The following is a 25,849-nucleotide window of genomic DNA, read 5'->3' as shown; positions in this document are numbered from 1 at the left end:
TTCAGGTCAATGTGCATGACTCAAAAAAGTTTTCCAGTTGAGAATAAGTTATGTTTTCGTATTAGCCTATATACAATTACTAGAAATTCAAATCTGTTGTCAAATGATTTGTGACATAATCCTCTCAATAATATAACTACATTTATTTTTACACTGATTTTGTCTTTATTTTTCTTATCTATCTATTTAATCATTTTTAATATTCCAAAGTGCATCTTAGACTGATTGATGATAAGTCATCCCTTACAAGCAGATTTGATTTGCAAAGTACACCTTGACTTGTAGAGAAATTATTTTTTTGAAGCCCCAAAATGGGGTGGTGGTTAAAAAGAAATCAAGAATATATATTTGACCCTAATTCACCATCGCATAATGAGCCAACAGAGCATGATCTGTGTTGTTTTTTCTAGTTATTAAAACTGCATAGACCTGGATCAGCCAGTGCATTTTATAGTGGCAGATCTGGGTCTTTGTGGTTTTGCAGTTAGACCTTAGTTAAAAGTGAGTATATAAAGTACATAAACTACATTTCATTAATTATCTTTACAGAATTTTTCAGACTTCCATATCAGATTATCAGAACTAAGTCGTCATCTCCCAATATCAAGAGCAGCCTATGAAATCTTGTGGGATCATTGCATTAGACTGGCCAACCGCACGTTTGTTGAAGGGTAGGCTTTGTTAAGTGACTGAATTTTGATAGCTTTACTCATAGTGAGACAATAGGTATCTAGTATTTATTCCTTGTAAGTCTGTTTATGGGGCTTTAGAGTGACCTGTGTTTTAATTGAGGGAACTTTGTATTGAGGGGTGGTCAATTACGCTGTGTCATAATGATACATTAGAACTCTAACGTAGGGTATTTAATGATGTGAAACCATATTATAACTAGTTCTGAGAACTGAAATCAGGTGAAATATATTGAGAAGCAATTATAAAATTTAATCTGTTCAGTTGGATCTATCATCATGCCAGTGTAATAAAAGGTGGGAGTAGTATGCTGAGGGGCTTTACAGTGAAGGAACATTGTATTTACAGTATTAAACAAGATTTTGACAAAGATAATGTTGTGGATTTTAACTTTTGACAAACTTAAATTCTAGTAATTTTAGATTATATTGAGAATTTATCCAAACCAGGATATGTCCCCTTGACAGTCTATCATTTTCTTTATAAAAAAAACCTCCAATTATAGTAATTTAGATTATATTGAGAATTTATCCAAACCAGGTTATGTCTCCATGACAATCTGTGCATGATTTTTAAGATTGGATCTAGTGTTGAAATCTTTAAGCAAGTAAACTCTTTATCTGTGGCCATGTAAGGTCTGGTCTGTGAGAACAAAGGGTGCTTGTTCTGAATCTTATTGTGGATGTTATAAGTTCCTTGTCATTTTTCTGTAAGGTGCTGGAGGGAGGAAGGTCACATTGCCAAGATGAGCATTCAGCCCAGTAACTTAAGGTTGAAGAAATGGACCCCTTATACTACTTGGCTGTGGGTGCACACACTTCACACCCAAAAATTGCACTGCAAACATCACTACAGATGTTGCAAAGAGTTTTTACTTTTTTATTTATGCAATTATGCATCAGGTGCTAATAAATTAAATTAAGTACCTTTGATTGTATAGATGGCAGTTTGAAGTAATGGAGGACAGACTTGGTTTCACTGAATTTAAAAATTTTTATCCTGTTTATTGTTTTTTCAAATTACACTTCTCCCTCGATAGCTTACGCATAGCAAAGTCCACAAACATTGACCGCACTATAAGTGAGGGTGTGAGTTACCGAGGGACCTCCAAAAATTAAAAAAATCAGCTTAAACATCAAGAAAACTGCGAGGGGGGAGTTAGGCGGCTTTGCTGTTTAATGGCTGAATCCTTGTTTTACAATCACATAGGTAATAATTGTTAATAATGCGCTTTTTCTAATGAAGTTGTTCATTATTCTGTATAATTAACATTTATTTTCAAAATGTCCAACATGTGAAAGAACATTCCAACTGGCTTAAATAACTATCACATGTACTTGAAAACAGCTGTGTATTACATCACTACTTTTTTAAATTTTTTATAAGTCTGGTTCCTGGAGTGGTATTTAATACCATTGTGCCAAATCAGGGGTCTGTTAGCAGGGAGCTAGATTGAATGTTGATATACCACCAAACAAGATTCTTTTTTTTTTTCAAAAACAAGCGACATTTATTTCGTGAGACAATTGCCTATGTCAAAACTAAAGTTTTGATTTGTTCAGTTAGTACATTATTGATGTCATGATTTCGTTGGAAGTAATAGTGAAACTTCTTATCATCCTTGAGGATATCTCTGAGTGCCAGTTCAGGAATTCGCTGAAACTCGCTTGCCCACAGTGGTCTGTATCTGTGAAACCAAGCTCTTTATTTTTACAAAGTATTCTTTTAGCTTGGTTGCCTTGCTATTTTTGATCACAGTTATGAATGAGTTGGTTAATTTGAGGCAGTTTATGTTACATAATAATATTTTTAATAGTGTTCGATTGATCCATGGAGTGAGTTCACCCGACATATGACCAGGGCCACTAGATTTTAAGGTTATAGGGTTTGCGTGCCTTCTGACTTTTCTTTTAATCCACCTCCTTTTTTTGATTCAAAAGACATAATTAGCATGATAATACAAAGGAGGCCAGCTTTTAATTCAGTGCAACACTACAATAAATACTTCCACAAGTCAGTTATCAAAATACAGTTGGTACTTAATTAGGTTCTCAGAGAAACGCTTGTGGACATGGCTGTCACAGTAGATTGACACATTTTACTTTTAAATACACATTGCATTTATGATGATTACACTTAAAAGGAGCTAAAAGATAGAATTAAAACACAAATTTCACTTAACAAAAATTATTTAATTGGTATTTGAGTATTAATGTACTGCCTACACAAGGCATAAGTGACATCTTCATTGATTGAAATATCCTTGAATATTTGTAATTATGGTGTACCAAGAATGTCATCTGGAAAGAAAATGTAACCACTTGTATGACTTCTTATTAAAAGATGATACTTTCAAAATGTTGACAGAAATTTTAAGGTCCTATCTATCATTTTAGACTATAAAATGAGCGATATATCAACATTTCAGTTACCAATTTTGATCATGATTTTTTAAAAAGTTTTAAGAAATAGGGATCATTTTTTTTATTTACTGGTTTACAAAATGGGATCCATGCCTGACCCCACGTTATAAGCGGGTTTGCGAGTTATCGGTGCGTGACTTATTGAGGGAGTGGTGTTTTATGCTTTTGATACTTATATTTTAATTCCTCAAATTTCAGAGAATCCACAACTTTTTCTCAGAGATACAAAAATATTTTTTCAGAAGAATTTAAGATGTTGTAACTATATTTGAATCCTGTTGAAGTTCTAATGAACAATTCATTGTTGCCAACCAGTCAATAAGAAAGATTGAAAAATCTCAATTGGAGATGTTTAGTCAGTTTGATGCCAGAAGGAGTGAACCAAGACCCTGAAGTTGCAAAGTCAGTATTTTTACCACCACACCATCTGGGTCTCATCTTGAAATTCTTGAGTATAATACCCATGGGATGGGTATTCCCAAGGGGGAGGCACTTTGTTGCCTGTATGATAATTTCAGGCTTGTTGTCATCCTACATAAAATTGGTCAATATATGAATTGGAACTGTTGAAATTACAGCTTAGTCTAATGATGATGATTTTAATATGTTGAGGTTACATATATACTTTCTTAAAGTAGAGTTCTTTTATATATAGCCTTGCAGATGTATGAGTGATTTGTTGTTTTGGATCTTAGAAATTTGTATTATTATATGTTTGCCTATCTGTTTTAAGAAGCTCTTTAGCAAAAACTACTCTGTGTGTACAAATGAGATTTAGTGTGCATTTTTCATGCATGCATTTATGACTTGGTTATACTTTTATGCAGCTAAAGCAATTTTTTCATTTTTTGAAGAAAAAAATTGAATTTGTTTAAGACTTCTATTTTTGGGTGAAATAAATGAATTGGTTAGCACAACTGGGCAAACACCACTTGACACAGACATAAATATGAATACATGTTTGTACATGTGGATTACACTAATAGATTTTACACTTTATGAGCAACTTTACTGTTTTAGCTCTGCTGCTCATAGACCAGAAGAGTTTATAGGAAGCCATGTCATCTCTTGTCCATCATCCATCCGTCCACTAGGACAAGTTTGTAATTGGTACTCCTCTTAAACTACTTAAAGAGTTGACATGAAACTTTATGGTTGCATTATTAGTGTTAGTGCACATACATATTTTTACAATTAAATTATCATTCCCTATTAGCTCACACACATATTTTTACAATTAAATTATGATTGCCCATTAGCTCACATACATATTTTTACAATTAAATTATGATTGCCCATTAGCTCACATACATATTTTTACAATTAAATTATGATTGCCCATTAGCTCAAATACATATTTTTACAATTAAATTATGATTGCCCATTAGCTCACATACATATTTGTACAATTAAATTATCATTGCCCATTAGCTCACATACATATTTGTACAATTAAATTATCATTGCCCATTAGCTCACATACATATTTTTACATCCATGGGGCTTAAAATATGTAACAAGGAATGGTAAAACCCAACAAGCATTCTATAATCCAAAATAAAAATTTATTTCCCTAAAATATGAAGATAAAAAAGTGAAAGAATTAAAAATAACATTGGCATAGTATGAATTCCTTGAATTTCCTGAATGTACTGTCAATTTCACGATAATCTGAAAACTTTCAGAAAGTGTTCTGAATGAAAGGTTCTGATGTGCTTATGTGCTAGCACCACAGAAGAAACACTGTTCCAATATCCAAAACTTTTTACTTCAAGGTAAATCCAATGACAGTTGAATGTCACAAATGTCTTTGAATGTTTTACGTTAATCAAACAAAATAAATAAATATCCAAGTCCTTGAATGTTTTGTGATAATCCAGTAAGGTAGTGTCTGTTTAGAATAAATGGTTTTAGCTTTGCAATTTCAGTGGACAACAAATAAATAAATCTAGTTTCCTCTCATGGCTCTTACAAGACTGGAATAAGAATGCAGTGCTTTAATTCCTTTATATAGTCATCTAATGGCCATCAAATAAACAAAGTTTAATCTCATTTAAATTATTTCTTATTTTGAAATACCTTAACAGTCAACAGGAGACTTTTTTGAAATAATTTATCCAGCCAGCAGCTAGGGCAGTCATGACATATATACATTACAATTGTACTCCTTAGATCATGTGATGTTGACCTGACCTGCATTCAGCACTCTTGGCCTATTTAGACTAAAAATATGATGTTGAAGTGAACTTGGCTATTCATGCTTGATTTATCAAAGAAAATAGTACAGTGTATTGTGCATGTACTCTACACACACAACATGACCTCACCTTTACAGTGCAAATATATATAGAGGCCCCGGGTGGCAGAGTGGTCTAAAGCACTCTCCGTTATGGATCACTGCCATCTCACCTGTCTGTGTGGGTTCGAGTCTAGGATTCAGCCAATGTGGGTATGTGAGAAAGCTTGCCAGTAGCTTCTCATGGGTTGGTGGTTCTTCCTGGGGTTTGCCCGGTGGTTCTTCCTCTACCATTAATACTGGCTGCCATGCATAGCCTATTGTGTGCTTAAAAATGGCATTAAACCCCACAACAAACGCAATATATATAGTATTAGTATATCAATCGTAATACTATTGTCATTAACCCAAATGACTCAAATAAAAACTATATTAGAAAATAATATATGTGATATAGATATATGTAACAATATTTTTTCATGTTAGTGCTGATTAGTTTACATACCTAGTTTTCTCTTCAACATTTTCTTTTTAGATATGCCAATGCTAAAAAGTGTACCAATGAAGGTCGGGCTCTAATGCAGTTAGACTTTCAGCAGTACTTGAGAAGTATGGAGAAACTGGTGGATATCAGGTAATTTTTAAGAGGAGGATGATGTTATTGATGATGATGACAGTATGATGATATTGATGGTGATAATATAAATGGTGATCCTGGCAATGAAAATAATAGTGGTGGTAGCTGTGTCAATGATGATGATGACGGTGACATGGAAAAATGATGACAAATGATGACTATGATTATAATGGTGATAAAACATTTGATAACATCATTGATAATGATTTCAATGGCAGTGGTGGTGACTGATATTATGGCCGACATGATCTTTCATCACAGAATAGGTTTCTGTATTGAGAATGTTTTTTCTTTAACAGCAAATCACACTGTTCAAACCTTCAGATCTGCAGTATTTCTTAGAATTTACACACGAGTTGTATAATGTAAAGCATACAAAAAATTAGTGTCACTGAACCCTTTTTAATTTCAAGATACAGTGGGGCCTTTGCGATCAGTTGTAAGATAATATAATTTAAGAAAGTAATAGATTGACACAAGAATAAAAAAAAACTTTTCATCTATGCTTGCTTTTGAATAGAGTATGTTCATATAAAATAAATGCTTTTGTTTTTTTTTAAATATTGCAATAAATAAATATTAATATAATTCTGAAATTACCCTTATAATCTTCCCTTTCCAGATTTTGGACTTCTGGAGGGATGCATAAAAAACTATTTTTTTTTTAGTAAAATATGTTTCTTCGTGAATACTTATCCATTCATAATACTTTAGGAGAACTACTACTATGTCACAAATCCAGCCCTCCCAGATAACACTTTTAGCTATAAAGAGCTAAAAGTTATCTGCCCATCTGTTTTTGGTGGTCGGGCAGAGTGATCTCCCCATGATATAGTGATTGGTGACAAAATCCTTGAATATCTCAGTTACTACTGGAGTGTAAGGCACACTGTCTATTTCGATGTAACTGTAGGGAGGCTAGGAGGGTATATATGAATCATGATTGTGTAAGTATTCGTGAAGAAACATTTTACTAGAAAAAATTAGTTTCTTCTTTAAATACTTTCTCAATCATAAAACATTTTTCAAGAATAGGTAAGAGGAGGAGGGAGATACATCCCATTACCCTGGAGAAGCCACCTCTGGTCTCCTAGGGCATGTGAGACAGCTTCTGGGTAACCTGACTGGAGAAGACTCCATCAGTTGAGGAGCAGCTTCCAAAAGTGAAAATTTTCCCTTTCACAAATCCAGCTGAAGTCATGAAGCTGTCAAATCATCTGGAAAGGTGACCTGTTTTGCCATGGCTATAGGTCCCACCAGATTGAGTTGAGCCCTTTGGGATGAAAGATCTCTGAGATTGTTGTTGTTGTTGTTCTAGGGTTTAATGCCATTTTTCAGCACAAGATAGGCTATACATGGCGGCCAGTATAACTGGTGGAGGAAGAACCCTGGAAAACCCAGGGAAGAACCACCAACCCACGAGAAGCTACTGGCAGGCTTTCCCACGTACCCATGCTAGCCGAGCCTTGGACTCGAACCCACGCAGACAGAGGTGAGATGGCAGTGATCCGGAACAGTGAGCGCTTTAGACCACTCGGCCACTCGGGGCCCCCGATCTCTGAAGTAAAAACTGAAGATTGAGGACTCTGATCTCCATTCCCGGACATGGAGAATATCAGTAGGAGAACAGTTATAGTCAAAGGCTTGTGGCAATTGCTCTAACTTATGAGCCAAAATGCGTAACAGAGCTGTGTGTTATTTATTGATATGCAGAGCAAATAACCCATTTAATCCAGGATGAAAGGATCTGTACTGTTATATTGTGTTATGAGTCTGTGCTCTTAAAATAAGTAACAGAAAAGAGTGAAGACAACAATCTTTGTAAAATTTAACAAATAATTTATTTCCCTAGAATACACAGTCAAAAATAAGACAAAAGAACTTATGGTATTGCGAATTATAAGTCCTGTCAATGAAAAGTTCCGAGAGAATCTCAGTTCAACTCCAATGAAATTCAAGATGGAAGGTGATGACATCTGTAATAACCTACAAAGTGCAGATGTGTCAACAGTCTCTTGTTGAATCATCAGTTGATTTTTGCTGATAGCCACAGGAAATTCACAGATAGCATTGACATTAGCATCTATAGTTTTAACTTGTCCATGTCCCAAGAAATTTCATTGAAATGTTGCACAAGCATGGCAAAACTTACTTTTGGATAAATTGATTGTCAAACTTGCATCAGTGAGTCTTTCAAAGAATTTCCGAATTGTCACTAAATGTTCTTTCAAGGTGTCGTTGTAGATGATGACATCATCGATGTAAGCATCACATTTATCTAGACCAGAGGTAATCATGTTCATTAAACGTTGAAAAGTACTTGGCGAACCCTTCATCCCAAACATCATCACTTTATATTGACAAAGTCCTTCTGGAGTCACGAATGCTGAAATTTCCTTTGCCCATTCCGTCAGTGGAATTTGCCAAAATCCTTTCAGAAGGTCAAATTTGGTGACATACTTTGCATTTCCAATTTTTTCAGTGCAGTCATCAATTCTTGGTAATGGAAATGAATCTGTTTTAGTCACGCTGTTCACCTTTCTATTATCAGTGCACATGCGGAAAGTAAGTATTATCCGGTTTCAGAACAAGTGTGCATGGTGAACTCCAGTCAATTTTACTTGGCTCTGTGAAATTATTTTTCAGCAAATACTGATTTTGTTTTTCTTCAAGTAGTCCTGTTTGAGAGGGCTCATCCTGTACAGGTGTTGTTTCACAGGTTTGGAATTTACAATTTCAGCATCATGGTAAATTTTGTTTGTTCTTGTAGAAATATCTGGAAATAAGTGCTCATATTTAAGTAATAACTGTTTAAGTTCATTCCTTTCTTGTTGCAAATGTGAAAGTTTCTGGTCCAGATTATTCATAATTTCTGAATTCCAAAGATTTGTTACTCCAAAATCAGTAGTGTCCAATTGCATTCCTTCACCTAAATCCTCACCAAGTGGGACAGGTACAACTAAATTAACTGCATGATTAACCTGGCTATCTCTCTCAACATACTCCTTTAACATATTTTTGTGGCAAAGTTGTTTTTGCTTTAGACTCTCAGGAGTATTTATGATATAATTTAAATCATTTACTTTCTTTTCAACTGTGTAAGGACCATAATACTTAGCCTGAAGAGGATTTTGTGGTACAGGCAAGAGAGCAAGAACTCTTATCAGCAGGTTGAAAACTCCTTTCCTTTGTATTTTTGTCATACAATAATTTAATTTTTGAATGAGTAGAGTGCAGATTGGTTCTTGCAACCTCACAAGCATTTGACAACTTATACTTAAAATTGGAAACATAATCAAGAAGAATGATTTCGGTATCTTCATTTAAAAGAAGTTTCTCTTTTAACAACTTCAATGTTTCATGCATAGTATGTCCAAAAACTGATAATAAAATACTCTGAGAAGCTCCTGTGTCTCTTAAAATTTTAATAGGAATGGGATTGGTCGAATCACCCAAGAGTGATATAGAACCCTTGGAAATGAATGGTTTATAATTCTCCATAATAAAATCAGACTGGGGTTTATTAGACCCAACAAATGTATTGCTATATAGTGTTACCTGGAAAATAGTAGATGAATTTAATAAAGTTATAGAAGCATCCAGGTAAAAACCAAAATAATTCACCATACTACCTGTGATACGTTCAGGGACGACCTGTACAGGTAAATACAATGAAGCTTGGCATCCAGATGCTAAATGTATTAGTAGAGAAAACTCACCTGGACTTCAATGAATGTAAATTAAATATTTCAGCCCAAACTTATTGTGAAGTTGCATAGACTACCTTTGCAAGTAGCTAAGTACAATTAAGTGAATAAAGACAACAAAGTATGGTAAAATTGGAATGGCAGAACTTTGTTGACAAAAAGAAAGAAAAGTCGGATATGTAATTGGAAAATAATTTCCTTGAAAGAGCGAACTCTTTCAACTTGTATCAAAGTTGGTTCTGGTTTTTGCTAGGTTTCTCATGATGAGAGCATGCTTCTTGGCACCAGTAGAAGTATGGGTTTTGCCACCAATCCCTATATCAAGGGAGATCACTCTGCCACAGCCACCATCTAGGTGGGCAGATAACTTTTAGATCATTTTAGTTAAAAGTGTTATCTGGGAGGGCTGGATTTGCACAGTAGTAGCTGTTCTCCTAAGGTAATGTGATTAGGTAGTGTATTTAAAGAAGAAATGCAAGACTTCAAACTCTACAATTTGAATTTTCCCAAAAAACCCTGCATAATGACATATTGATGAGTTTGCTTTAAAAGTGATGGAAGCATTGGTACAAACCATAATTCTGAGAAATGCTACAGCAAAATATATTAATTCACTGTTGCTTCTTTGGTATGGGTTTTCTTCAGTCCCACTGTTCACAGTAAGGTGGTCCAAATTGATTTTTATTGTTGTTGTAGGGTTTAACGCCATTTTTCAGCACACGATAGACTATACATGACGGCCAGTATTAATGGTGGAGGAAGAACCCAGGAAAACCCCAGAAAGAACCACTGACCCATGAGAAGCTACTGGCAAGCTTTCTCACATACCCACATGGCTGAATCCGAGACTCGAACCCACGCAGACAGAGGTGAGATGGCAATGGTCCGTAACGGAGAGCGCTTTAGACCACTTGGCCACTTGGGGCCCGGGCCCAAATTGAACAAACAAATCCACTAAATGCTCCACAGTTTCATTGATGCTGATGCAGATTCAGTATTTGAATGTGGGATAACAGTTTTTTAAAAAATCCAAATAAAGAGATGGGGTTTGGACAAAATGGTGTACAGAAGCAGATCTATTGCATTTCTCATATCATTTAGTGAAGTCTTACAAGAAGAACATCCCCCCTTTCTGATAATAATTATTACCAAAATACACCATTCCCTTGATAACTCGTGCACATCGGGGTCCAAAAACATCGACCGCACTATAAATGAGGCGCGAGTTATCGAGGGACCTATATAAAAAGCCAAAACCAATAAAGGGATCAACTTAGCAGCAAAAGGGGTTGGGTGGGTTGGCAGGTTATAGTGTTGAATACTCAGTTTATAATCATGCTGAGATTAACTGTGAATAAATATCTCTTCATAACGGTGTACTTTGTTTATTTTTTCCTCATAGAGCAACATTAATTTTAGGATAAATTACAGTATATTGAGGAGATCATCAAAAACTTTATTCCACATGGTTTCCGTTTGCTTAACATGCGTGTACCACTTCACACATTGTATACTACGTCACTAATTTGTGTGTTGAATTGGATACATTCTAGTTTTATTGTTTGATCCAACTTAGACGTTTTTTTTAATACAAAAGATCGACACTCTTTTCAAGAAACATTGTTGATCTAACGAATGAACGAATGATAGATTTAATTGTGGTAGAAGTAAAATGAAAAAAAATCACAAGGGTTAATCATTACCAACATAAATTTAATGGGTCAACAAATTTAAAATGATGTCAATTTGAACATGATAATACTTGACGTTTGTGACACGCTTGACAAATATAATTTCACATTTTGAAAAAAATCAGTGATTTTTGGGGATTTACTCCTTGATTTCTCTGCCGCCGAGCAAAATCCCGCAGATTTCTCAACTGTATGATCTTTACGTAGTCAACATTTTGGTTCTTCAGCCACCATATGGCAATATTAAAAGATTTGGTCTTCTGTGTATTGTTCACAGATGATTATCTCTCTGAGCTGGTTTGGATAATTACATGAGGCTTCCTGATTCACTGAGCGTATCTTTCCCGACAACTTATTTTGTTTAATTCCATGTCGGCGCTAGAATCTTCAAAGCCATCTTTGGCTTGCCCTAAAATGAGATTCATTGTCCATAATTTTTGCCATTTTCTCTGCTTGGGCCTTGATAATTGTTCCAGTGATGGGAACAACTTGTTCACGTTGCTGTGTGAACCCTGTGTACACAGCATCATCTAATTTGGTATCTTGTGCAGTCCGTGCTCATCTTCATTTGATCCCATCATCTGAATCAACATATAAGTAATCCCGAAGTTTCTGCTCACCATTAAGCCAATCTCGAAGTGTCGACTCAGCAATTTTAGTTCATTGCAAACTTTGGCTCTCGCTGCACCATTATGAACCCTATCTATGATGCACAGCTTTTCAGTCACTGAGTATGCTTTTCGCTTGATTCCTTTACTCTCCATGGTCACATTTACAAATGATTAAGACACATTACTGATTGGTAATATATACTTTAATGATGCTAAGTACGTAAAAATGTGAAACCATTTTCGTTTGGTAAAATAAAATGAATTTTGATAACGGTAGTGACCACAGGAACTTATGCTCAGATTTGCATGCCATTGAATTTTTTCTTTGTACCTCCCTTGCTTGATTTGATACAAAAGACATATTCAAAGTGATAAAACAACACAGGTCTCTTTAATTTGATTTTTTAATGCAACAAGCACTTCCCCAAGTTGTTGATCAAAATAAAGCCGGCATGTAATTAGGTTCTCACATAAGTACTCACAGGTTTCGATGTGATGGTCAATTGACTCTTTTCATGTTTTCATAGAACAGAATATGTTGTGATTATAATGTTTACATTGAAATGGAATTAAAGGATTAGAACGTGACTTTCACATAGGAAGACATTTAATTGGTGTTTATTTCATTCTCTGTTGCCACCTGTTAGCATTTACTAGAAGTTTTCATTGATCAATATTTCACCAGACTGTTTATTTACAGTGTATTGACAACTATTTATCATAAAAAAACTTACATAATATATGATATCTTATTTAGAACTTGCAAATTTCACAATATGGATTCTATCTTAATGGGCATTAATCACCATTTTTGATGATAAAACGAGCGATGTATCAAGGTTTAATTTACCAATTCTTATTGTAATTTTTTCACGTTCAGCATATTTTAAAGATATTTAAAATATATTTTCTTTGAAAAAATTGGGAGCCACACCGGACACCGTGTTATAAGCGGGATCGCGAGTTATCTGGGTGCGAGTTGTCGAGGGAGTGGTGTAAAAAGCATGTTGGGGCCTTTTAGGAATAAATTTTGTGATCCTTTCCAACTTGAAACTATTTAAACCTTTCCACAAATGAACATATGCCCATAATACATTCTATAGGCTGAAAAATGTATAAAAAGTGGAAATTTTTCTTGCAGTCACATGCACGGTATGATTGGAATGGTGTAAAAGAAACTTCATTCCTGTACATTGATCCCCCTCTTTTACAGCCCCCACTCACCAGTGGCCACCTGATCTACATGGCCAGTTTTCTCTGCATTGGCAAGTTTGTGTACAAGTGCAGCAAGCATTTTAGGTCAAACAGTAAAATGTACCCCTCACATGCAGCCACATTTAATTTAATGTGTCCAGAACCAATATTTAATTCATATGGTAAGGTACTGTCTATACTTGCTTATAAGTCAAATCAAGATAAGTCGACCCCACCTCCCTTTTTAGGGCTTCAAAAGGCTAATTTCTCATTGACCCTTCAGTAAGTTGAGGTTTATTTTGTAAGTCAGATCTTTCTGAAGGGGTAACTTGCCATTGGTGAGTCAAAGTTGCAATTTGGAAAATAAACAAAACCAACAAGATAGATAGTTACCTAAAAATTGACAGAACCAATCTAAAATACAGTTATATTATTGAGTGCAAAATGTCACAAATAAATTGACATCTTGCAATTTGTCTTAATTGAATCCATTAAAATCCATAATACTTGACATTTTATATACATTTATTTGATAAATACATGAATTTAATAATAGGTCGCGTGCTGGTATAAAAATAGTTGAGAATAATCCGATTCACAGTAGCTCATAATATGTTAATTCCTTACATCTTACAAATAAATAATGAAAGTTAAGTCCACATTTTCTTAATTCACAGTATTGTATAAATATATGAGTGGGAATAGTGGCATAGAAATGTAAAAGCATTTGTCTACTACAAGACTTCTTTTGATGTCTAATTGGTCCTAGATGGAGATGGTGCTGGTCCACTACAGCAGCCATCCTGCAATTTTTTTATTGTTACTATTCTTGAATAGAAATCATATCAGCATGGGGTTTTCACTGGAGAACTTCTTATGGTGTCTAATTGGTCTTTAAAAAATTGTGCCAATTGAATATCTAGTATGGTTGATACAGTGGCCATCTTGAAAATTTTAACACTATTTCTCCCAGATGAAAAGTCAACATTGGTTTTTCACCAAAAGACTTCTTACGATGTTTTAGTTGGTACTAAATGAAAATGGTGCCGATCTGACATTCAGTATGGCCACCATGACAGCCATCTTAAAAATCTTGTTTTTGAAACTCCTCTTCAATGGAAAGTCAAGTTAACATGGGGTTTTTACTTGAAGACTAATTATAATATATGGTTGATCCTGAATGAAAATGGTCTGATCTGAAGTCATATATGACTAAATCTGGTTGCTATTATCTCTTGATGGCCATATCAACCTTGAGTTTTCACCAAGGCTTCTAATGGTGTCTAGTTTGTCCTAAATGAAAATGGATCCAATCTTATATTCAATGTGGCTGCCACAGTGGCTGATTTGAAAATCTTATTACTCAAGAATATCAGAGAACACTATGTAGTTAAAAGAAGATATGGTCTTATCTCAAATTCCTGGAATTTCTGTTCAGATAGTAGAGCATCATTGCCTTTAACAGACTCTTGTTTATAGGAAAATTTTGCAACTTGCTGACCATAGCTGCATGTCCTTAAACACACATTGCTATGCTTGAAAAACCCATGACTGGTATCTGACATTGTGAAGTCTGAAGTATAACATCATTTTGTATTGAACATCAGGAAGTATATAGACAGTGATTTGTCAGTATATGTACTATCTCATTTATATCATTCAGCTTTATCTACTGCATATCTAAGTCTTTGCCCAACTTAAAAATCTCAGTATATATGTACTGGTGTAAATATTATGCAGATAATCCCTGTATTGTGATATTACATAATAAACTTGCCATTTTTTTCTCCCTTACACCAGGCCAATTCCAGACAGGGAGTATGTTGAAACATACATCAAGGCATACTATCTACCTGAAAACCAACTGGAAAGCTGGCTACAGGAACACAGGGTATGTACATATTCTGCAGATCAGATTGCTTTAAAAAATGGGAACGGAAAATATTTTTAATACTAAAGTTGAATTTTGGAAATGAGAATTTCAGGTTTTAATCTGATTTTTAGCTCACCTGCCTGTAATGTCCACTGAGCGTAAAGTATGGGCCTGTGTCGATCATTTGTTATCTTTTGTCCGTATGTTTACCAGCATTTGTCTTTTATACTCTGGGTCCATGTTTCTGAACCAGTTTTTATCAAATTTTGATTATTATCATTAAGATCTCACATAAATTTGCTAAGGGGCAAGATCTACATATATGAATCAAAAGCAATCTTAAATGATTTTGGCTGAACTTCATAAAACCCTGGAAGCCAGCCATATGAATAAGATCCATGCACATTAATGAGGTGATCTTGCATCTGATTTGCTAAGGTTGTTACCACCATGAAGAACATACTTTTTTTAATCCAAATTTTATATACGATTTTGATCAGGTTAGGAAAATAAGATTATCACCAAGATTTCTATTGAGTATTATTGTGAGCAAGATATGAATAATATTAACTTGCATTTGATTGGTTGTTGAGTATGATTATGAGCAAGATATGAATAATATTAACTTGCATTTGATTGGTTGTTGAGTATAATTATGAGCAAGATATGAATAATATTAACTTGCATTTGATTGGTTGTTCAGTATGATTGTAAGCAAGATTCACTCTAAGGATTGGTGCCACTTGGACATCCTACATCTCGAAAATCAAATTGCTACTTCTCCTGAAACCGCTCCGGTGACCTAGTGGTTAGAGCATTCGCCTCGGATGCGGGAGGTTGTGGGTTCTATCCCTGACCGAGTCATACCAAAGACTTATAAAAATGGCACTAACAGCTGCCTCGCTTGGCATTCAGCATTAAGAAGTTAGTGTTAGGACTGGTCAGCCTGGTGTCAGCATAATGTGACTGGGTGGAACATCATACTACACGTCTACAGCATGATGCTCCAGTGCTAGACATCACTATAAACTGCCACATTGCAGACATCATAGCGATATGACTGAAAAATTGTGAAAGCTACGTTAAGAATCCAAATCACATCACATCACACTTCTCCTGAATGGATGGTCATATCTACTTATGTTTTTACTGAAAGACTTTTTATGATGTCTGGTTGTTCCTAAAAGAAAATTGTGCCAGTCTGACAGCTATTATGGCTGCCATGACCACCATCTTGATAATCTTGTTATTGCTACTCCATTTAAATGGAAAGTCATATTGACATGGAGTTTTCAACAGAAGACTTCTTACAGTGTCTAGTTGGTCCTAAATTTGAATGCTGCCAATCTGATGTATAAAAAGGCTACCACATTGGTCATCTTAAGAATCCTTTTATCAGTACTCCTGACTGAATATTTGTATCAACATGGGGGTTTTCAATGAAAAAATTCTTATGATGTCTACTTGGTCCTAAATGAACATGGTGTCATGACTTGTCCAGAATGAATGTTCATATATATATATATATATATATATATATATATATATATATATATATATATATATATATATCTGCATGAGATTTTCACTAGAGGACTTTTTAAGATGTCTAGTTGGTCATAAATCTAAATGCTGCTGATCTAACCTCCAATATGGCCACCACAATGGCCATCTGGAAGATCTTAATATTGCTAATTCTCCTAGATGGTGACCTGACATCTAGTATAACCACCATGTTGGCCATTGTGAAAATGTTATCGCTACTCTTCTTAATTGGAAAGTCATTTTATATGAGTTTTCATCTGAAGAGTTCTTATGGTGTCTAGTTGGTTATAAATGAAAAACAATGAAATTGACTCTCAATATGGCAACCAAAGTACAGTTTCTACTCCTTCCAAATGGATGGTTATATCAACACAGGATTTTCGCCAGTAGACTTTTTATGAAACCTAATTGGTTCCAAATGAAAAGGTGCCAGTCATATATCCAAAATGGCTGCCATACTGGCCGTCATGAAAATCTTACTGTCTCTACTCCACCAGAATTTATGGTCACATGAAACTGGTGTTTTCACCAAAGGATTTCTGATTAATTATTCTGAATGAAAAATTGTGCCAATCTGATATGCAATGTGTCCACCACAGAAGATCATTTGAAAATCTTGTTATCACTGACCAATAATAGAGATGGTTTGAACAGTTAGAGATTAAAAGGTAGAAATTGTCTTATCTTAAATTTCTGGAAATTCTTTTTATCCATTAGAGCATTAATCTCTTTGAGGGACTTTTGTTTTCTCACAGAAATCTTTTATATGGATATCCAACAATAATTAGATCAGGATGTAATAAAATGTTTAATTTAAAACATCAGTTTTTTACAGGTTTTACCATGCACCTAATAAAGGCATCATAAAGCTAGATCTGCCAGCTCATTATACACTAGCTGAGTAAGCATGGATATCTAAAAACTCTTGAGCTTTAGTTTCAGCTAGAGATTTTGTTTCAATCAGTCACATTACTTCGGTCAGTCACATTACTTCAGGGGTTGTTTCTGGTTGGTAGATAATAAAAACTTGATCTCAGACTCAAGTTCTGAGTTTTATGATCTCCAGACCAGGTTCAACATTACGTGTTTTACTTTGGATTTTATGAGAACAGCATAGACCCTGAACTTCTCCAACATTATATGATGCCATATATGAATTTATGATATTCACTGTTAGGTGCATGTTATGCATGTGTAGATATGGTAATTTTAAACCAGTAACTTCTTATTTCATTTGAACAGGAGTACACATTCCGACAATTGCTGGCACTGGTCAGCAGTGTGGATCACATCAACAAAAAGGCTCGGCAGAAGCTCTGCAGCATGCTTGAAGAAGCAGAAAAGAACAAGAGATAGCCATAAAATTTACTGTTGAGACATAGACTGTCAATGTGTTAGGAGTTTGACATTAATTCCATAATAAAAACTTGTCATGAAAAGTATGGAATTGAATGTTGATTTGTGTCATTCATGAAAAGGTAGTGGTCAGAGGTTGTACAAAACAAAAAAGTTTTGACTCGTAATAGTATTACAAGAGAACATTGAGAGAAATTTGGTGACAGATGTATGGACACAGAATCTCTTTAAATATGAAGATATTGTGAGTGTTTTTGTAGCAGTGATGTTTTAGAAGACTTTGTATAAATGTTATTGCAGTTCATTTCTCCCTAATGGATTGAAGTTGAAATTATTTATAAGAAACCAGTTGGGATGACTTAAATATCTGAGCTAGAAACTGAATTTTGTTATAAATTGGGAAAATACATTGATAACATGTGATAATTATGTGGACTTGTTTGAGTGTTTCCTCTTCAAACACATTACAAGTAGAGCGGCAGCTTAGTAGTTACCATTCCAGAAAGGGTGAGGGTTCAAATCCTACTGCTGGACCAGCCTTGGTCAGCTGCCATGGTGTGTCCTTGGGAAAGGCACTTTACTCCAATTGCTTCAACACTAAATATTCTATTTGTGTTGCTGTGTCTTAAAGCATCAAACCAAACCAAATCAAATGCATTACCAGATCATGGCATATTAGGAGTACCCAGTTAGAGTATGCTACAAGATATCCACTACCTTGAAAATACAGCTGAGATTGTTAAATATGCTGGAGGCATCTAAGAAACCTTTTAGCAGTTTTATTAGTAAAACAACCCAATGTGGTGAACATGTTTAGAATTGTTGTAGCAACAACAGTGCTAACAGGTCATCTGCTTGGAAAGATGTAAGTCAGACAAGAGTGGTCTCCCCTATTGTAAATTGATTTGTGCCAAATTTTGTCAGCTGTTGCTTCCATTCGTGCATGCTGTCAGAAGAGACTTTGCTGATACCTTCCACTTTTTGCCTTTTCACATTTTGAGAGAGTTTTCTCACCACAGAGAAGCATACACTGTTTTCATTTTTAATTTCACTCTTAAATTATTGAAGATGAATATTTTGCACTTCTTTGTCTGACTTTATCAAATGATATGCTGATCAGCACCACAGTCATTAACTGCCATATAATCTGTTATAGTTGTTCACAATACTTAACCAATTTTGTAAGCTATATAAAAAAAATGATTATTTATTCCTGGTAATAATTTCTTTAAATTTTTCTGGCATATATCTATCTTAATTCTGTGTGATCACTTTACTGTTAGCCTTACATGACACTTAACCATATATATATATATATATATATATATATATATATATATATATATATATATATATATATATATATATATATATATATATATATATGAGATTTGATTTCACTGATCTAAATGAAGATGGATGACTGTCAGGGCCAAGCAGTTGACCTAGGCCAATGAGTGATCTAAGAAGCGTTCACATGAAGATGAATTAATGTGTTAAATGCCTTTCGATCATAGTAGGAGACATCTGGAGAGAGCTTTCTCATTCATTCTGACAACTTGACTTATCAGTTACATCAGAAGTCAAGGTGGAACCAAGTCCCAAGATCTCTTCTTTTCTGATTGGGATTTTCTCAGGTGCTGGTCTCAAGTTCTCTTTTTTTCTGATTGAGATTTTCTCAGGTGGTGTTAAAAGTCCACCCTCTCTTAGGCAGGTTTAGTGCTTTAGTGGATTCCCTGCCCCAGATGAATAAGCTGTTCCATGCCTATTCCCCCATCGATCTTCTGTCGAATCTGCAGACCTGTTGTTGACTCTATTGTGATGATTTACAGCACCAGCCACCCAACCTTCATCTTGCCAATCTCATATTTGAAAGCCTAGGAAGTTGATGCCCTTTCCCTAAACTATGAAAGACCTCTCTATCCATATGGGTATGCCAGTTTCAACTTGTCTTGGCTGAAGGCCCCATAGCCTTTTGTCCAAAATGGAACCAACTATTAGTTCTGATGTTGGGACCACTGTCCAGAGCCTCACTGACTCAAAACTTTCATAATAGACCTCTTTCTAGTCATTCTAGCTACAGCAGGCAGAATCAGTGAGTTTCACACCTCATTGGTAAACCCAGACTATCATCAGTTCTGCTTGTGAGTGTTTACATCATGTTTCCCCCAGTTTCGTTGCAGTGAACAGTTCCCTTTCAAGGGAAATTTGTTTTTTGTCATGAACTGCTGTCTACTGTGGACCCTTCTTCTCAAGGGCATTTGCGGGATCCAATGAGGGAACTGATGTGGTATTTGAAGTAGGCTTACTTGATCAGAAGATGGAGATCTTGCTTATTCTTAACATTAAAAGAAGAAAGGAATGATATGCCCTCTCAGGTTCTGTTGTCCAGGATCCATTGGCTTATCCACTCAGCTTATAAGGAACTAACCCATGATCAGATCATCATTTTATGTATATTGGCTCATTTGGTTGGGGAAGTCACCCTGCGCGTAACATTGAATTGCAACTGCATCCTAGCTGACATTGTTCAAGCCATGGGATGGAAGTCTGAGATGATATTCTCCAGCTTTCACCTCAGTCATATCAAAAGGCTCATTTAAACCCAGTGGAACTTATATCAACAGCAAAACATACTACAATACCTTCCCAGGTTACTCAGCAGCTTTATATCAATTTGTGTTATTCTACTTGTATTGAATTTGCTCTTTTTTGCATTAAAATTACACCCATTATTGACCATGTGCTAAAATTAGGCCATGTTACTTGACACTTGAAGCTGCTTCAAATATATTAAAAGAACAAATCAGGGGTCAGCTCCTGAATAAGGGAATTTAATTCCTTCCACCTCTTACCTATTCTTTTAATGTATTATGATCCAGTAACATATTTAACAACGAAACTAATTTTTTTCTTTGATAATATCATAATATGGACATGCTATAAATATCCCATGTCTTCCCTGTAGTTTCATGAAGAACATGCACATCTGCTCAAGTAGCAACTGGTGATTGATGTAGTCTGATGCCACACATTCTAACCAAGAGGAGACTACTCTCATCTGACTTTCATATTGGGGATCTAATAACGTTTTCGCTCTTATGTTGCTAAATTAAGCCAAAATGACACAATGTATTTCTTTTTATGGGAGGGCAGGATTTGTGAGATGGTTGGTCTGTACCATTAAGTATGGTGGTATTTGACTCTGTAATAGATGAACTGTGTTAAGTTCCTGACTATAACATATAAAAGAAACTTTGTATCCCTTCCCATTACAAATGGCAGCTTGTCTGACTATCATCTGACATGAATATCTTTCTTTGCATGGGAGGCAGGATTTGTGAGCTAACTTGTGTAATCCCTGTTCGTTACGATTAGTTATGCATTGTTGAAGAAACATTTGTACTCCAAAACCATATTTCACTCAAGTCAAGAAATTCACAGAATCTGACTGCTATAAACAGGGTCCACTGCATATATGTAACAAACTGAAGATTATCATTCAGTATCATCCAAATAAGTGGCATATGCTGACACTTTGGAAGTTCTGTGTCTAAAAGAACCTCAGAAGTTATGAATACCCACCAATCATATGTATGTCAATAAAACTGAGAGGGATTTAATGCAGAAAAGGGAATACTCATACAGACAACACAGTTGAGTTGTCTCATTCAAATGCTAGGTTGGCACTTGAATTTCCTAGGTGGTTACCAAATTTTGTCCAAAATACTGCTGACATGTATGATGATCTAGTGTACAAGATGAGGACTGTTCATTGGAATTTTATCACTCTTTATTAACACTTATTTTCAATCATAATTTACCTTATTCTCTAAAAGTTTTCTGTCAAACTAGTATCAGAAATTTAATCTTTAACGTCATTGACAGAACCTGAAGAATACATTTGACTAGCTGCCATCAGTGACTTCAAGGTGAAAATCTGCAAGCCCCATAATTTTCATATGCCAGATATGTTGTTTCTATTGAAATAAATCATCATTTAAGAATTTGGTTTCCACTGATAATTTTAGGGATTGCTAGTGCCAACGTAGACATGGGTATGTCTCTTTTGTGAACTAATTTTACAACATTTTTAAGGCTATTTGTCATGTTCATCCTTTTTCTTCTGTTGTCTTAAAGCAGAACTTCACCATAAATGTAGATTAACCTCTGCCATTGCTTCTATTTCTTGGTAAAGTTTTACAAATTATGACATGATCAGATTAATTGTTTGACATGCACATTTCTAACTCCATGTGTATTAAGTTACTTTTGGCTTTTTATGTGATAAAGCAAATCTCTTCACTTGGTAGGTTTTTTTTTAACATAACCAATGAAAGACTTGAATAGATTAGGTTTTAAAAATTTGCGACTTTGAAATGAGATTTGCATTTTCTTCAGACAACTCACTGTTTTATCTGCATTCATGATCCCTGGCTGTGATGAGATGTTTTCATTTGTTAGTATGTCTCTGAAAAGACATTCCATACATTGGTATATCTCTGATAAAGACATTCCATATATTGGCATGTCTCCGATAAAGATGTTACACAGATGATATATTGAAAATTTGTTGTCTCCATTTTAACGCCTTATGTAAAATATTATTGCTTTGTGTACCTTATTAAATGCATATCAAGTGAATACCTGTGAGGTGGGTTAAGGTAACCTCATTAAACAGGAGTGTTTTTTTCTTTCTATAAGGTGCTTGTTGTTTTCATAAAGCCTAATGAAAGATCATTTCCAATGTAACTTGGACTTTTGTATCCTAAAAGAGTTATTGCACATTGCATCTGGTAGATGCACATGAAGACAGCCATTATCACAGGTATTCTGGGAAATGTAGCTAATATATGAACAAATTGCTTAATTTGTATTGAATATTCTGAATGGATGAAGTTTGCAAAATATTAATCAGACATAATTTATTTTATTATGACACATAGAAATTGAAGAAATTGAAACTTGTATTATATAATTACTTGATAAAAATAAGATTGAGATCTGCTGGAGGTATAGTTTAATCTGACATGTAGGAAGAAGAATTTAGTACTACTCTGCAATGCATATATTTTACGATTGTACAGAAAGATTGTTTAATGTTGATTGCTTGTGAAATGCTGTAGTATTTGCCTGCTTTACAAAATGATATTTTTAAATGTAGCTAAGCCCAAAAGACACAAATATTTTTTAGGTTGATGTGCATTTTCTGTACTACTGAGTTTAATATCTAACCCTATGTAAGGACAATTGCACCAATCCCTCGATAACTTGTACCCTGATAACTCGCAAACCCACTTATAATGCAGGTTTAGTCATGGATCCTACTTTTTTTTAACTAGAAAGTACCCAAAATATGATCACTATTTGTTGAACATGAATATAATCAAATTTTTTAACAGAAACCTTGATATATTGGTTGTTCTATCATCGAAAACGGTTGATATGTACTGGAAATTGGAATGAACATTATGAAATTATCAAATTATCAAATTTTAATGAGAAATCATGTATTTTATTACAATTTCTTTCCAACAACATTCTTGGTACACCGTAAATAACAGTATGTAACGAATTTTAATCAAAGAAATTGTCACTAATGCCTACTTTAATAAATAAATACCAACTAAATACTTTTTTTTTAAATCCACAGAAATGCTTGTTTAGTTACATCTTTTAGTTGGTTTAAGTGTAATCATGATAAATACAATCTGCACTTTTGTATTCAACATGAATTATGTCAATCTACCGTAACAGCTACGTATTCGAGTGTTTCTGTGAGAACCTAATTAAGTGCCGACAGTGTTTTGATACCTAATTTGCATAAGTAATTGTTGTATTATTGCACTGAATTAAAAACTGACCTCCTTGCGTTATCACGTTAATTACATCTTTTGTATCAAATAAAGGGAGTGGACTAATTAAAAAGTTAAAAGGCATGCAAATCAAGCCTGCGTAAGAGCTAGCAGCCTTGGTCTACTGTCATGTCAACTCATTTTAAGCGATCAATCAAACACTGTTACAATTTTTGGGGAGAACGTAATATAATTTAACTACCTTAAATTTGCACACTCATTCACAAATGTTATCAACGATAGCAAGACAACCAAGCAAAACGAATACTTGATGATGTAAAATTCTTTTTCACAGATACGTTTTATTAATGAAAAGCTGGTTTCAGAGTTTTTGTTAATTTGTAATTCCTGAATTGGTACTCTGTGATTTCCTCATGGTTGAGAAGTTTCACTATTACATATTCTTGCAATGAAATCATGGCATCAATATTTTTTTTATAGAACAATACAAAACAATTGACTTTCGATGGTGTCATCTGTTTCATGAACCAAATGTTTCATTTGTTAGAAAAAATAAAGGAATCCTGTTTGATTGTGAATTTTAATCAATAACTAGTCTGGTTCCCTGCTTTCCACAAGAGTAGAGAGCAAAGCAGGGAGTATAATGATCAGGGAACCAGACTACTCAACAACAACATAAAACAGTGATGTAATACACAATGTTTACATGTACACATTGAAGGCTGTTGAAGTCAGTTGGAATAATGTTAACGATCTCTCAAGTTGGACATCTTGAAAATTGAGGCCATTTTTGCATAAAAACTAATGACTTTGTTAGAAAAAGCTCTTTATTGACAATTATTTCCAATGCAGTTTTAAAATGAGTATTCAGCCATTCAACATTATTCTCTCTCCCTCCCCATGATTTTCTCGATGTACAGCGAGAATAGTATAATTTCATATTATGGAGGTCCCTCGATAACTTTTGCCCACGCGTACAGTACAGTCTATGCTTTTGGATCCCATTGTGAGCAAGTTATAGAGGGAGAGGTGTACACAGAAATGCATGGGAAACAATACCCTATCCCTATGTAAGGACAATTGCACAGAATGTTATGGGAAACACTATCTTATCCCTATGCAAGAGCAATTACATAGAAATGTATGGAAAACAGTACGCTGTCCCTATGTAAGGGCAATTGCATAGAATAGAAATGTATGGGAAACAGTACCCTATCCCTATGTAAGAGCAATTGCATAGAATAGAAATGTATGGGAAACAGTACCCTATCCATACTTAAGAGCAATTGCATAGATATGTATGGGAAACAGTACCCTATCCATACTTAAGAGCAATTATATAGAAATGTATGGGAAACAGTATCCTACCCCTATGTAAAAGCAATTGCATAGAAATGTATGGGAAACAGTACCCTATCCATACTTAAGAGCAATTACATAGAAATGTATGGGAAACAGTATCCTACCCCTATGTAAAAGCAATTGCATAGAAATGTATGGGAAACAGTACCCTATCCATACTTAAGAGCAATTACATAGAAATGTATGGGAAACAGTACCCAGTTGATTTAAAATTACAGCTGAATACAAACTTAAAATTGTACAAATTTGCACAGGTTAATGATAATAGACTCCTCTTATCAATTACACAGAAAATGACATCTTAGTGCATCATGTTTTTCAGTAAGACAGTCTTTGAGAGCACATCATACAGGTGGTCTGTGTGGTCAGTCCACATCATGTTGTAAATTACTAAAGAATTCCAAATGTCTTGCATAATTTTCACTGACTTTATCATTTTCTTTAACAAGATTGTTATGGCAAAAATTATTACAACCAAACAAAAGGTTTTCTTTTATCATTATTTAATAAGAGACAGAAGATGAAATCATGTCATTCTATGTCCAGTCTCTCCCTGAGTTCAGAGCTCTACAATACACCTAGGTAAAAAGTAATGTCTTATAGCACAAGGTAATAACATCATATAACAGTCATATAGAACAAGGTAATAACATATTATAACACAGCCATATAGAAAAAGGCAATAACATTACATAACACAGCTGATAT

The 25,849-nt window shown here is 34.6% G+C and overlaps 1 protein-coding gene across 1 annotated transcript in view; it reads left to right on the top strand.

Annotated features, from left to right (window-relative positions):
• The window catches only part of LOC149785768 (syndetin-like), a 113,705-nt gene extending 88,076 nt beyond the window's left edge, over positions 1-25,629 (top strand). The window contains exons 24-27 of the mRNA XM_089979670.1: positions 550-671; positions 5,885-5,983; positions 14,990-15,080; positions 17,850-25,629. Of these exons, the coding sequence (XP_089835796.1) occupies positions 550-671; positions 5,885-5,983; positions 14,990-15,080; positions 17,850-17,963 (426 nt within the window). The 3' untranslated portion in view covers positions 17,964-25,629. The remainder of the gene's footprint in view (positions 1-549; positions 672-5,884; positions 5,984-14,989; positions 15,081-17,849) is intronic.
• The last annotated feature ends 220 nt before the right edge of the window (positions 25,630-25,849 follow it).

Source organism: Sinohyriopsis cumingii, chromosome 13 (assembly GCF_028554795.1).
Source record: "Sinohyriopsis cumingii isolate HCF-2022 chromosome 13, ASM2855479v2, whole genome shotgun sequence".
Taxonomy (NCBI): domain Eukaryota; kingdom Metazoa; phylum Mollusca; class Bivalvia; order Unionida; family Unionidae; genus Sinohyriopsis; species Sinohyriopsis cumingii.
Note: the sequence above shows the minus strand (reverse complement) of the source record. Positions and strands in the feature narration are given on the sequence as shown.